Source organism: Mus musculus, chromosome 7 (assembly GCF_000001635.26).
Source record: "Mus musculus strain C57BL/6J chromosome 7, GRCm38.p6 C57BL/6J".
NCBI classification, from domain to species: domain Eukaryota; kingdom Metazoa; phylum Chordata; class Mammalia; order Rodentia; family Muridae; genus Mus; species Mus musculus.
In genome coordinates this window covers 102,238,792-102,251,609 of record NC_000073.6, presented here as the reverse complement: position 1 = coordinate 102,251,609, position 12,818 = coordinate 102,238,792, and the positions used below count along the sequence as shown (strand labels likewise).

The 12,818-nt window shown below is 51.2% G+C and overlaps 1 protein-coding gene across 1 annotated transcript; it reads left to right on the top strand.

Moving 5' to 3' along the window:
• Positions 1-1,491: 1,491 nt before the first annotated feature.
• On the top strand, positions 1,492-12,487 carry Rhog (ras homolog family member G). The gene is made up of 2 exons (NM_019566.3): positions 1,492-1,565; positions 11,298-12,487. Exon 2 carries the CDS (start codon positions 11,366-11,368, stop codon positions 11,939-11,941), a length of 576 nt encoding a protein of 191 aa, NP_062512.1. The 5' UTR covers positions 1,492-1,565; positions 11,298-11,365; the 3' UTR covers positions 11,942-12,487.
• Positions 12,488-12,818: the final 331 nt, after the last annotated feature.

Sequence of the window (12,818 nt, the reverse complement as noted above, 5' to 3'; positions counted from 1 at the left end):
ACCTCTGGAATGCTGAGATTACAAACGTGCTACCACACCTGGCTTGGAACGTATTTTTAATAGCTTCATTGAAGTCACTTGAATCTGATCCTGTTATTTTGGGGATTTACAAACCTCACTTAAGGACCCTGTTATTTTTGGGACTCACAAACCTCTTCCCATTAAATACCAAACACTAGTTCTGCCCTCCCAAATTTCCCCTAGCCCCTCCAATTTATTCTCTTCCCATTGGGAGGAATTTGCCTAAGGGCCAAAGAAGAAGTAAGGGGTCCACAAACTGCCTGTGCGATGAGAACAGGCTTCTGGAATCTGAGAACACTCGTTTAGTCAGTCACTGACCAGCCTGAGTTTGATTGTCCTAACTTGACTTTCTATACAGTACCACAGCACGGATACCTATTCTGTAATCTTCACATCCTCTGGGTGGAGAAATTTTTTTTGTTGATTTTACCAAAACAAAACAAAACAAAAAACTGATACTTGGAAACATTAAACTACCTGTCAGACCTGATCCACTTTATTTGGAGGTCCTCTGTAAGACGGGGTGTTTATCTTGTGTTGTTTTCACTGTACCTTGCGGAGCTCTGCACGTGGTAGAGCACCCAGAAAGTTGTTAAAAGAATCAAGACTGTGGATTCTCCAGGAAAACTGCGCCCAAGGCCTGGGTTAGAAGCACCAGAGGGCGCCCTCGAGGCCGTCCACTCGCCGGTCTCCAGGGCCCAAGCCGGACCTCAGGCCTGGGCGCGGTCCTACCGCTCCAAACAGCCGCGCGCCAGGGCGAGATCAGGGAACAAGAAGAGCCCCACGTCTTCCCACGCCCCGCCCCCTCCCCAGGGCCCCGCGGAGCTGCGAGGTGCGGAACCACGACACGACATCCTGTTTTGGGGGCCCGCGCGGCTCCGCCTGCATCTCTGCTGATCACGTCTTTTCCCGGGGTGCTGACGGCAGCTGCCCTCCCCCCACCTCTGTCTCCCCACCCTCCCCAGGGGTCTGGGACCTTCCCACTGCTGAATCACCACCACCCAGCATTCTCCCAAGGCTCAGGGCAGGGGTGGGGACTGCCCCAGCCTGACCCATTCCGGCTAACCCCTAGCCAGCCGCGGCTACCTCTAGATTCCCGGGCTGAGCGGAAGGCATTTCTCAGCCTTCCCGCGGAGGCTGCGGGGCGGGGAGTGAGATACTAGGAAGAGAACAAATGCCCAGCGCCTAGCTTAGGGCCCCTGCTGGGGGGTGGGGGGGAGATGCCAAGTGAAAGCGGGGAGACCTGACCTTGAGAGGCCAGACTCAAGGGGTCTCAGGGCTCACGGGGCGAAGAGTGGAGAGAAGCAGGGTGTGCGGGACTGTGCGGAGGGCAAAGCTTGCAGAAAACCCGAGGCTGGAGGGTGGGGGAGGCCTCCGACTTCCTAGTCCGCCCCGCCCCGGCCGGCCCGCCCCCGCGCCCCGCCCCGGCCCTGCCGGCCCGGCCCCCACCCCCCCACTTCCTCCGGCCTCCAGTTCTCACTTCCTTCTTGAGCCCAGAGCCGCCGCCGCCGCCCCCAGCTCCCCCGCCGCGGGGAGGGCACCAGGTGAGGCCCGGGTCGAGCCCGTCGGGCAGGGGTCCTGGGAAGAGGAGTTCAAGCTGGCCCGGACTGGGTACCCGGGAGCCGGGAAGTTTGCAGGAGGGAGGCCGAGGGCGGGAGGTTTTCGTTCACTGCAAGTTGGGCGGGCGCGGCAGGCCGGGCGGGGACAGCGGCCACCGCGACCCGATCGCTGGTGGCCGGGTTGAGGGTGGGATCCGAGGGACAGCGCGAGCTCCTGCTGTCCGCGAGGGACCACTGAGATCCGAACCGTGAGAGGCTCGGAAGTGGGAAAGCGCTGAGCTGTGAGGCTGGGACTCTGCGGTGGGGTGCCCTCAGAAGTTGTGGGGCTGTTCAGTAGTGTGTGAAAGGAAAGGGCCTCTGGGCTGCAGAAGGCGCGCTCTCTGCTCTGCAGTTGTGACATTTGTGAGGCTGGGGTTGGGGGTGGGGGGCGGTGTCTGAGGCCTCTGAAGTCTCACCCGGGAAGGTCGGAGCCAGTCCATAGCTGCTACACTGTTGCTGCTGAGGACTCGGTGGGGGAATCCCCATTCCCTCTCTGTATTTTTCTGAGCCAACCTCTTTATTCCTGTCCCATACAACAGCGGGTATTTAGTGAACACGTCTGTTGTGTCTATCAGACTCAATCTGGCCTTTTTTATTTTGAGGATAAACTGAGGAAGGAAAGGGCCACTATACCGATAGTCACTGACAACTTCCATGACTTTGAGAGGCAGCTGGAGTACTGGCTTTCGGTAATGATTGAGAGCTCTTAACGTCTTCTCCCTCACCTGAACTCCCCATACTGTCTTCCACATTCGCCATAGTGTCGACCACATTCGCCTCCTTCCGGCTCTTCCCCCAACCACATAGATGTACCCAGGCCCTGATCTCGCATTTACCCTGCCCTGCCTGTTGTTCAGCCTCTGACTACCACACACATATCTCCCCATTTTGTTTCTATCTTCCCTGCCGCCCTCAGTCCGTCTCCTTCCCTTGGTCTGTAATCTAGCTTTGGTGTCAGAAACTGCTTTAAACTTGCTGAGTTTGAGAGCCTTTTTCAAACGTCTTTAGCTTAGAGATGCTGGCTGCAACCTCCCGATGATGGAGATGATTAAACATGTGCACACGCCCGTGAACATGCAAGTTTTGGTGTTCTTTATCTCTTAGAGACAAAATAACTGCCCTCAGCCTTGAGAAGGCCCAGAGCAGAAGCCGGCAGAATGAAGGGAACCTGCGGTGGGTGACACTGTGGTTAGGCAAGGGGAAGCAGTCTGTAGCAGGCAGGGTTGGGTGACACAAGAATAAGATTAGTGAGAAAGTCCATGGGAAATCAAACTACCCTGATTCTTAGGAAGGCAGCCTAGGAGTGTGTGTGTAGTGGTGTGTTGTGTGGGAGGGGGGTCAGGGGGAACTAGCTTTAAGGTTCCTGTCTCCTAGCACTTACTGGTTCCAACCAGTGGGGAGAGTAGGTTGGGCCATTTGGCCTGCTAGGAAAAGGAAGGGGGCAGAGGCAAGATTCTGGAGGGAAAAGTGCTACGAGTCTAACTTAAGTCTCTACTGGTTTTTAAATTTTGATCAGGAAGGGGATGTGAGGCAAGGTGTTTGTCTTTCGTCCCTGGTGCTTGGTGGGAACTGCAGAGGTTGGGTATCTACATTTTCTGATGTGTATCAGAGCCTTGACTGGGAGTTGTGCTGACCCTCCTGTCTTTAAGCATCCTTGATGTTCTCTTCATACCGAGCTGTGCTCTCTATTCCCGCTCTCTGAGGGGCTTCTCCACAGTCTAACGTAGTCTGTCCTGGCCCCATAAGTGCTTGTCTCCATCCTAGCACCCCTGCCTCTCAGCGTTCGGATTACATGCTCAGACTCTGTTTGTGTCTGCCTTCTCTGCTCTCTGTATTAACTTCATTCCACGAGAATAAAAAGAAGTGAAGGAGAGCAAATGTCACATTTGGGGAATCGTTGAGCACAGCTAAATTTAAGAGCTAGGCTCCTTCCCTTTCCTATCCTCTTACCACCTCACAGTTGTCCCTCTCCCATCAATTGTTCCTTCCTCTGGGCCTGCCCTTCTCCACCTGTCTTTCCTACTCTCGTTTCTGGGAGGTGCAGAGGTTTGGCCTCACGGAGGAAATCCAAGGGATCCGTATCAAATCCCCACTCGGGAAAGGATGTGCACACAGCGCATTTTCTCGGCATCACAGCCCAATAAAAATCCTCAGGAGCCCTGACTCCTCACTCGACAAACCAGTACTTAATTTAGTATTCGGTCTAACTAAGCAACCCACAGGGCTCTGAGAGCAGAGATAATGGTGGCAGGAACAGGGGTTTTCTCTTAGGCAAGGTCTGGCCCCATTGGAAATTTGAGCTAATGGCAAGAAGAGTGTGACCAGGGTGGGAGGGATCTAAATGGGAAAATGCCGTGGGTGGGTGGGGGTGCCTAGGAAGCTGCTGTGGATGGTTAAGGTAATATGAGAAGAAATGGCAGGGTGACGGTGCTACACATCCTGCTTAGCAATCTGGGCTATGGAGTGTCACCGCTTCAGGGGAGATGCTAAGGCAGATGATGGTAGCTCATGAGGGGTTATGAGCAGGAAGATAGGAGAGGCTGTGGTTATATGGTTATATATGTGGTTATATGGGCAGCTGTGAAGATACTGGTGATAGTACTGGTGAAGATACTGGGTGATAGTAGCTGGAGAACAGGGAGTAAACAGGGAGTAAAGAAGGGTATCTGGGCACAGTCTGAAAAACCTCTTCCCTTCTCGTACAGGGTTAGTCCATTAGAGGTGAGGTTTTTAGGGGTCTGTGAGAGGACCTTCGAAGGGAAACCAAAGACAAAGCCTGGGCCACCTCCCCAGATCAGACTGGTTTTCCTGTCCAGGGTCCAGCTTCCTCTTTTGTCCTCATCTCACATGGGGGGAGGGCATGTCCCTAGGAGCTAAAGACCAGAGGAGGAGCTCCTTGGCTCGGACAGACGAGCCCAGGGTAGCCGGCTGTCCAGCAGCACGCTGTTAACACTAAACCCAAGAGCCCAGGGTAGCTGGCTGTCCAGCAGCACACTGTTAACGCTAAACCCTGAGTAGTACAAGATGCCCCGGGCAGGGCTAGGGCTGGGAGGCTGGAGACTGTAAAAGCAAAAGGATGCAGACAGATTTGGGCCTCCTTTGGCCCATTTCTTTCTTTAGATTTCTCCCTCTCCCTCTCTTTCAACTCTATGGACCTGTGAGCCACCCTGTCAGTGCTGGGAACGGAATCCAGGTCCTCTGCAAGAACAAGTGTTCCTAATCCTACTGAACCACCTCTCTAGCCCTCTGGCCCATTACTTAAAAGAAACAACCATGCTAGGGCCATCTTGAAGTCAAAGGTCAGAATAAAGGTCTTCACCTTGTCTGCTTTGTGAGACAAACACCAGGCCAGAGGTTAGGAGATCCGATCCTTAAGCTAAATTTGCAACTAAGTCTTTCTTTGTATCACTCTGGTCAACTTAGTTATCTCTTGACTCTATTTCAACATTAAGTTGCAAGCCAGGCCTGCCGGTGCACACCTTTAATCCCAGTGCCTGGGAGGCAGAAGCCACCTGGTCTACATATAAGTTTCAGGCCAGCCAGGGTGACATAGTCTCGAAAAAATATGGCTTATATTTTCAGTGCCTCAGACCCAGCGTTCCTGTCTCCCCAGCCTGATCTGTCCAGGTTGGAACTGTCGCTCTTTACACAAAGTACAAAGACTGCTGTAGGTGCACAGATAAAAGGGCAGGAATGCTGGGATCTTGTCTCGGGACTCCAGGATGAGCTGTATACTTTGCCCTCTGTCCCAGCTCTGTGCCCACTGACAGTGGAAAATAGATGTAGTGTTTCCTCCCTGATGTTTTTTTCCCTTGTGGAAACCCCCTCAGACCTTGGGTGGCACACTTAGAGGACTGGGAAGCCCTGGGTTTCTCTGTTTTTAAGTTGGAGGACAGGATTGCAAGGTTGGCACTCCCAGCCTCCTGTGAAGTGAGCAAAAGCAAGGGAAGTGCCACTTCACGGGGCCCAGAGATTGCTGAGCTGCTGCTAGGCAGGGAGAAATAAGCCAGTGTGTGAGCCTTCCTCTGTGTGGCTGGGTGGGGGAGGGGTGGCTTGGCTCCCCAAGCTGGAGCTGTCCTGTCTCTGGGGCTCACCCTTTGTGGAACACCCTGGGTGTTGAGATGAGCATGAGACACACATAGTGAAGCTGTCTCAACCCTCTGTGTCCTCAGCTCCAATTGCCCTGTTTCTTCCTTCTTTTCAGTCAATCCCTAGAAAGTAGCATCAGGTCTCTCCTCTTACCCTACCTACTATAGTCTAAAATCCTCTGTGCTGGAACCCAGAGGTGGAAAGGACAAAAAAGGGAAGAGTCCTTCAGTGTGGGCTTGCTCACGCTCTCTCTCTCTCTCTCTCTCTCTCTCTCACTCTCCCTCTCCCTCCCCCCCCTCTCTCTCTCTTTCTTTTCCTTTTTCAGACAGTGTTTCTCTGTGTAACTCTGGCTGTCCTGGAACTCACTCTGTAGACCAGGCTGGCCTCAAACTTTTGAGTGTAGTGCCTCTGTCTCCTGAGTGCTGGCATTAAAGGCATGTGCCACTACACATAGTTCAAGCCTTTTTTTTTTTTTAAGGCTGAGAACTAGGCTCTCTTGGGCTCTTCCCTGCTGCTGCTGAGAAGGGGTAGAAAGAGCCTCAGCCCTTGGCCTGGTCCCAGTCCCACACTGACCTCATGTCTCCCCCAGCTTCCTCCTCCCAGCCCAGCTGCAGCCAGCTGCAACCCCAGTGTGAGCCTCCTTGTTTTACCTACAAACAAACAAACAAACAAACTTGCAGTGCCCTTTTCCTGGCCTGTCTTTGGTCAAAGGTCTTCAGCGATTCTAGTCCATACCTTGGCTTATCTTCTACTTTTTCTTCCCACTTTCTCCAGCCCCTCTGAGTTACCACTGCTTGACTTCTCACTCTTTTAGTGGAGGACAGAGCAATCTAGTTTGTGTGTGCATTACCCTAACTTTCTGTTTCTCTGAGTGAGGAAGAAGTTGGCTACCTCTCTCCAGTGTCTCTTGGGCATAGAGGCTTTCCTTGTTCCCAGTCTCAATGTCAGGATTGATTGGGGGTGAGGAGTGGAGCGGGTGTGTGTCACTCTGCAACTTTTGCTCAGCCCTGTGCTGGGCTTCTACACATAAACAGGCTTGCCTCCCCATAGATCATCCAGTAGGAGTCCAGCACAAGGAACAGAATAGTCACTACTGGGAAAGGTGGAAGCGGGGAGCTGTGTGTGATAGGCTGGAGAAGGTGGGGACAGAACTGAGCCCAGGGAAGAACCTGAAGGGCGCACAGCATTCATGGGGGTGAGCTCTTGTGTGTACAGAGGAGCAGATTAAGCTCATAGTTGTTTTGTTTTGTTTTTTACTGACAGCCACATGTGCTGGACTCAGTCAGCTAGGGAGTCAGAAACCAGGCAGGACTTTTCCCAGTCTAAGAACAAGAGATAAGATTCTGACCAGCTTCCACATGAAATAAACAGGGACTAGACTTTGGATCAGTGAAGTCACTTGTGACTTGGATTGGGACATACACACACCTTGGGTTTTCCAAGGCAGAGTTTTTCGGTGTAGCCCTGGCTGTCCTGGAACTCATTCTGTAGACCGGGCTGGCTTTAAACTCAAGAGTTCTGCCTGCCTCCACTTCCAAAGTGCTTGGTTTAAAGGCATGTGCCACCACCACCCAGCTGGTACAGAAACCTTCTTGGAGGAGCTGCAGCAGGGCTTGGCCCTGTTTGGTATTGCTTGTGTGTTGGGGTAGAGACTTATGCAGGTCACTTTGCAGAGGTAAGGGCTGGGATGTGCATTCTCAGTAGGGAGGGTTGCAAAATACTAAGAGCCTTCCTTGTGCAGGCTACAGGAGTACACTTACCCATCTTTTAGAGCCCATGCCTCCCCTCCCCCGCTCTCAGTTGGGACACTTCCCCTGCTCTAACTGCCACAGAAATCAGGCAATCAGGCAAACATCAGTACTTCCTTTTCCTCCCTCTTCTGGACCTGCCTAGGACACACCCCAACGCCAGGGCCCACTGGATGCAAGCTGAACTTCAGGGACCAGACTCTCACCCTGACAGGTTCCACCCTCCTGCCCCATGAGCTATCTTCCCACACTAACTCTTCTAGAGCCATTTCAAACTAATTCACAAGATTTTTTTGGTTATCATTATTCTCCACTAAGACTCAGCATTGTAATATTGTTGGTTGGGGCAGGCTTGAGAGGGGTCCGTCCTACTCCTCATAAGTGCTTTCCCAACAGATCAGAAGGCAGTGGCTGTGCACTCCTGTGTGTCTAGCCCTACACTCACAGCTTTTCTGTGGTTGAGGAGACAGAAACCCAGCCTGCTATTTAAGGGGGCATCTACCACTTATGTACAGAGAAGGAGATCCACAGCCAAAGCAGAGTTAAAAGAGGTAACGATGCTATGGAGCCTTATGGAGTGGTGAGACTTAGCCTAGGCCCAGAAGAATGGGGAAGATTTGAAAGGGGAAAGGGAATAGCAACAGAAAGGAAAACAAGCATAAACTCTGAGAGACAAGAATGAGTAGGACTTGATAGGTGTGGTGCCCACCTTCAATCCCAGCATTTGGGAGACAGAGGCAAGTGGATCTCAGAGTTCAAGGCCAGCCTGGTCTACAAACTCCAGGCTAGCTAGGGCTACACAATGAAGCTGTCTTGAAAAAGGAGGAGGAGAAGGGATAAGAAGAGGAGAATGACGGAGACTTGCTTTACAAACACCTTGTAGACCCTTTTGGAGCAAGGGAGCTAGGAACTCATAAGTACCTATATCATGCAATACTGTATATTAATGCACTTAAGCTTTATAGTAACCCCGTGAGAGAGTACTGCTGTAGCCACAATTGAGAGATAAGGAAAATGAAGATTAACGAGGCAATTCATTCTAAGTCCAGGGTCACACAACTGATAAGTGGTGGGAAAAAGAGTTTAAATCCAGGTCTGTATGATTCTAAAACCCCTCACAATTGAATGACAAAGTGAGAATCCAGGCATGAGTTTAAGTAGTTAAAGGAAGCTTATCTGACCCACTTCAGCCAGAGAATTTGAGGGAAAAGACTTGCCATACAGCTGGAGATAGCATGCCAAAGACAAAGTACTTGCCCAGCATGTGTGAAGCTCTAGGTTCAATCCTCACTAATGCTAACAACAACAACAAGATAATAAAATAAAGGTGAAAAGAGAATAGTTGTATTGGGAAAGGGGGAAAGTTTGAACTGGGAGTAAGTAGGGAGCAACTAGATCCTACTCACACATGCGCATATGTCATGCTTATTGCCTGTAGGGATGGAAGGCTTTGCTCTTGTCGCTGCCAATGTACATGGCACGAGATAATTTACAAAGTAGAATGCACCCTCATTCTGTACCCTCATGAGGCCAGGAAGGCGAGTGTTATGGCTGTTGCTGTAGATGAAGAAACTGAGGCTGACGTAAAGGAAATGACTAATTTGTTCAAGGCTCCACAGTTATCTGGGAGCCATCAGATACAGTGAAAAAAACTTGGGGCTTTGGATCACAGAGCTAAGTTTGTGTCCTGGCTCCCATACTCTAAGTAGCTGTGTGAGGTTAGATTACTTTTAACAGTTAGGGTTAGGGTGTTTTATTGAGGATCTAGGTCAGCAGGGTGAGCTCAGTGGGTCAGATTCAGGTATCTGGTGCTCTTGATCATATGCCACACTAAGTCATTCATAATCCTTTTCCGGTGCCAGCCTGGAAGCTACTCTCCCTCCCCACTCCTGTGAGGGCTGACTTACTGATCGCTGGTTGATAACCACCTCCCTAGAGAGCCTGTTGCACTTTTGGTCTCTTGGGCCTGTGACTGCTGGCTAACATTCCCTCCTTGCCTTCCTGTCTGTGCAGCCCATTGCTGGATTTGAGGGGGCCATAGTCTTACTGCCACTTCATCCGCTTCTGAACGGACCTGAAGATTTCAGGCCCAGGAATTCTGCTGTGAAATGCCAGGACCCAAATAATACAATGGACACAACTAATGATCCATGTTAGGATACCAGAAAATAGATTTCATTCTGAAGTTTTCCTATGTGTGCATATTTTATACACACAGTCACCCCCATTCCCTCTCCTCACCCCTTCTGTCTACACATTGCCCTTCCTCTTCCCAAGTAGTTCCCCTTCTGCTTCTCTCTCTCTCTCACACACACATACACACACATATTTAAAATATATTTAAATTTAGATTTCACATATGAACTATGAATCTTTTCCTCTGTAGGCCTAAGTCTTTTTTGTTTCGAGGCAGGTTTTTATTATGTATCTCTGATAGGCCTAGAACTCACTAGGTAGACCAGGTTGGTCCAAAGCTTGCATAATCCTGCCTCTGCTGCCTGAATGCTGGGATTACTGGTAAACTTACCCCGTCTAGCTTGTTTTACTTCATTCACCTAGTGCCCTTGTTGTAGATTTCTTAAGATTTATTTTTTAATTATGTGTATTTGTGTCTGTCTGTCTGTCTATATGTTTTTTCATACAAGTGTCAATAGGCTTCCCTGGAGCTGGAGTGACAGGCAGTTATGGAGCTGCTCAGAGAGGGTCGGGGCTGGGAATTGAACTCAGGTGTTCTGCAAGGCAGTACCTGCTCTTAATTGCTGAGCCATCTCTCCAACCCTGTCATAGACTTTCTACTTCATTACCTGAAAAGAGAAACTGAGGCCCAGACAGATAAGTGCCCAGTGCTTGGCCGCAGTGAGTCCGAGAGCTGCAGTAGAATTAGGTCTGTGGTCTTGCAGCTTGAGACTCCCTCTGCTACCCTGGAGGGCCTTATGTACATCTGCTACCCACTCTGAGGGACGACTGCTGACTCTCCTGAGCTTGAACACGCACTCGTTTACAGCAGATGGGAATCCTGTTGGTGGGAGTGAGAAGTTACCTCATCCAGTTGCACCATTTCCCTCCCAGCTGGTCCGAGAAGAGAGCGTTCTGGGAGAGAACCAGTCCCAGAGGTTGGGTCCATTGAAGCCTCACAGCACCAAAGTTCCATCATTTCTGCTTCCCAGCAATGGGTTGCCCTGGTGCCATCATGCATATTGACTTTGACTTTTGAGGCTTTGGAACAAATCCTGAGAGACTAATGAGAGGAGTCCATAAGTAGTTCGTTAATGATCTAACAGATCCCTGTACTGAGGAAGAACAAAAGTTGACCAGGTACTATCCTCAGTGCTTTAAAAGTAATGACTAATCCATAACATAAGTACATGCTGTAGGTATTATGTCCATTTCACAGGTAAAAATACTAAGGTTTGAAGAAGTAGTTTTTCCACTGTCATTGCTAGAAACAGGGATTCGACATTAGGCTGGTACCAGAGCCCATATAATGCTGCAGATTTGCAACATCTTGCTCAGTACCTCTCCTTGTTTCAATGTTTATTTAGGGTGGGGGTTCAAGACAGGATTCCTCTGTGTGACAGCTCTGGCTGTCCTGGAACTCTCTCTGTAGACCAGGCTGTCCTCAAACCCACAGAGATAGGCCTGCTTCTGCCTCCCAAGTGCTGGGACTAAAGGTGTGCGCCACCACACCCAGCATCTCCCCTTCTTTCTGATGTTTGTCTTGATGGGATAGGGATGACACCAGGATAACTGAACAAGAAGTGGTTTTTCTTTTGTCTTCATCTTTTCTTCTCAGTAGGTACAGGTCTCCTAAATCATGAATGTCCCTCTCATCTCTCCACAGGTCACTACTTCAGTGGGGTCCAGAAGAGAGAGGAGGCACTGCCTCCACGACAGTAACTTTACAGCACAATGCAGAGCATCAAGTGTGTGGTGGTGGGCGATGGGGCCGTAGGCAAGACGTGCCTTCTCATCTGCTATACAACTAACGCCTTCCCCAAGGAATACATCCCCACTGTGTTTGACAATTACAGCGCCCAGAGTGCGGTTGATGGGCGCACCGTGAACCTAAACCTGTGGGACACTGCGGGCCAGGAGGAATATGACCGCCTCCGCACCCTTTCCTACCCTCAGACCAACGTCTTCGTCATCTGTTTCTCCATTGCCAGTCCACCCTCCTATGAGAACGTGAGGCACAAATGGCACCCAGAGGTTTGTCACCACTGCCCTGACGTGCCTATCCTCCTGGTGGGTACCAAGAAGGACCTGAGAGCCCAGCCTGATACCCTACGGCGCCTCAAGGAGCAGGGTCAAGCGCCCATCACTCCACAGCAGGGCCAGGCACTGGCCAAGCAGATCCATGCTGTGCGCTACCTCGAGTGCTCAGCACTGCAACAAGACGGCGTCAAGGAGGTGTTTGCGGAGGCTGTCCGGGCGGTGCTTAACCCAACACCGATAAAGCGTGGGCGGTCCTGCATCCTCTTGTGACCCTGGCACTCAGCTTGGAGGCTATCCCTTTGCCCCCCCACCAATTGTGCCTTGGCGCCTTGTCTGCCCCCAGCTGTGCCTTAAGGACTAATTCTGGCACCCCTTGCCTGGAAACTCCCTGAATGCCTTTTATTCCTTAAGGAGGTACACAGGGAAAGGGGCTTTGGGCCCCACCCCACTCTGCTTGGGAATACCAAGTATTCCATGAGTTCAACTAAGCCAGGTTTACCTAAGAGGCCAACCCGGTGCTCGCCTCCATTCCCTGCTACTGACCAGTTCATCCAGCTTTCCAAAGTTGTTGCTGCCTGTTGTGATGCCTCCTAAGACAGGGGCTCTAACCTCTCTCTGCCTTAGCTCTTGGACTAGGCTCTCCAAGATGTTCTCTCCCTCCCCCAAAGGAGAAGCCACAGAATCCTGAGAAGAAAGATGTGCCCTAACCTGCCCCATGTGCCCAGGACTTACGCGCCTGCTGACTGACTCAGGCCCCGTGCTCCTGGGGGCCTTTCCTACCCCCACCAGCATCAATAAAACCTCCTGTCTCCAGTGCCCTGGCTCCTCCCTATGTGCTGGCCATGTGCTGGGCATTAGCGGGTGGGCATGAGCTAGGGCTCCCCAGAGACTGGGAACCTTTTGTTTCCTCTAAGAGGGGACAAGAGACAGTAGGCTCCATTGTGGTTCTTCACCACAACCCCTCAATTTCCCTAACAAAGCTCTGAGACCCAGCCATAGATGCCCCAGTGGACTAGGATGCAAAGCTTGAGGGGAAGACTTCCTGGTCTAGGGCTCCAAAGGGGTTTTGAAACCAGCCTGAAGGCAGGTGCACTGAGTCATACGTCTGAGTTGTCCCTTAAATAGTTCCAAGGGGAGAGGTCTTCAC

Coding starts and splice junctions, on each gene's coding strand:
- Rhog (NM_019566.3), top strand. CDS start 11,366: ATGCAGAGCATCAAGTGTGTGGTGGTGGGCGATGGGGCCGTAGGCAAG.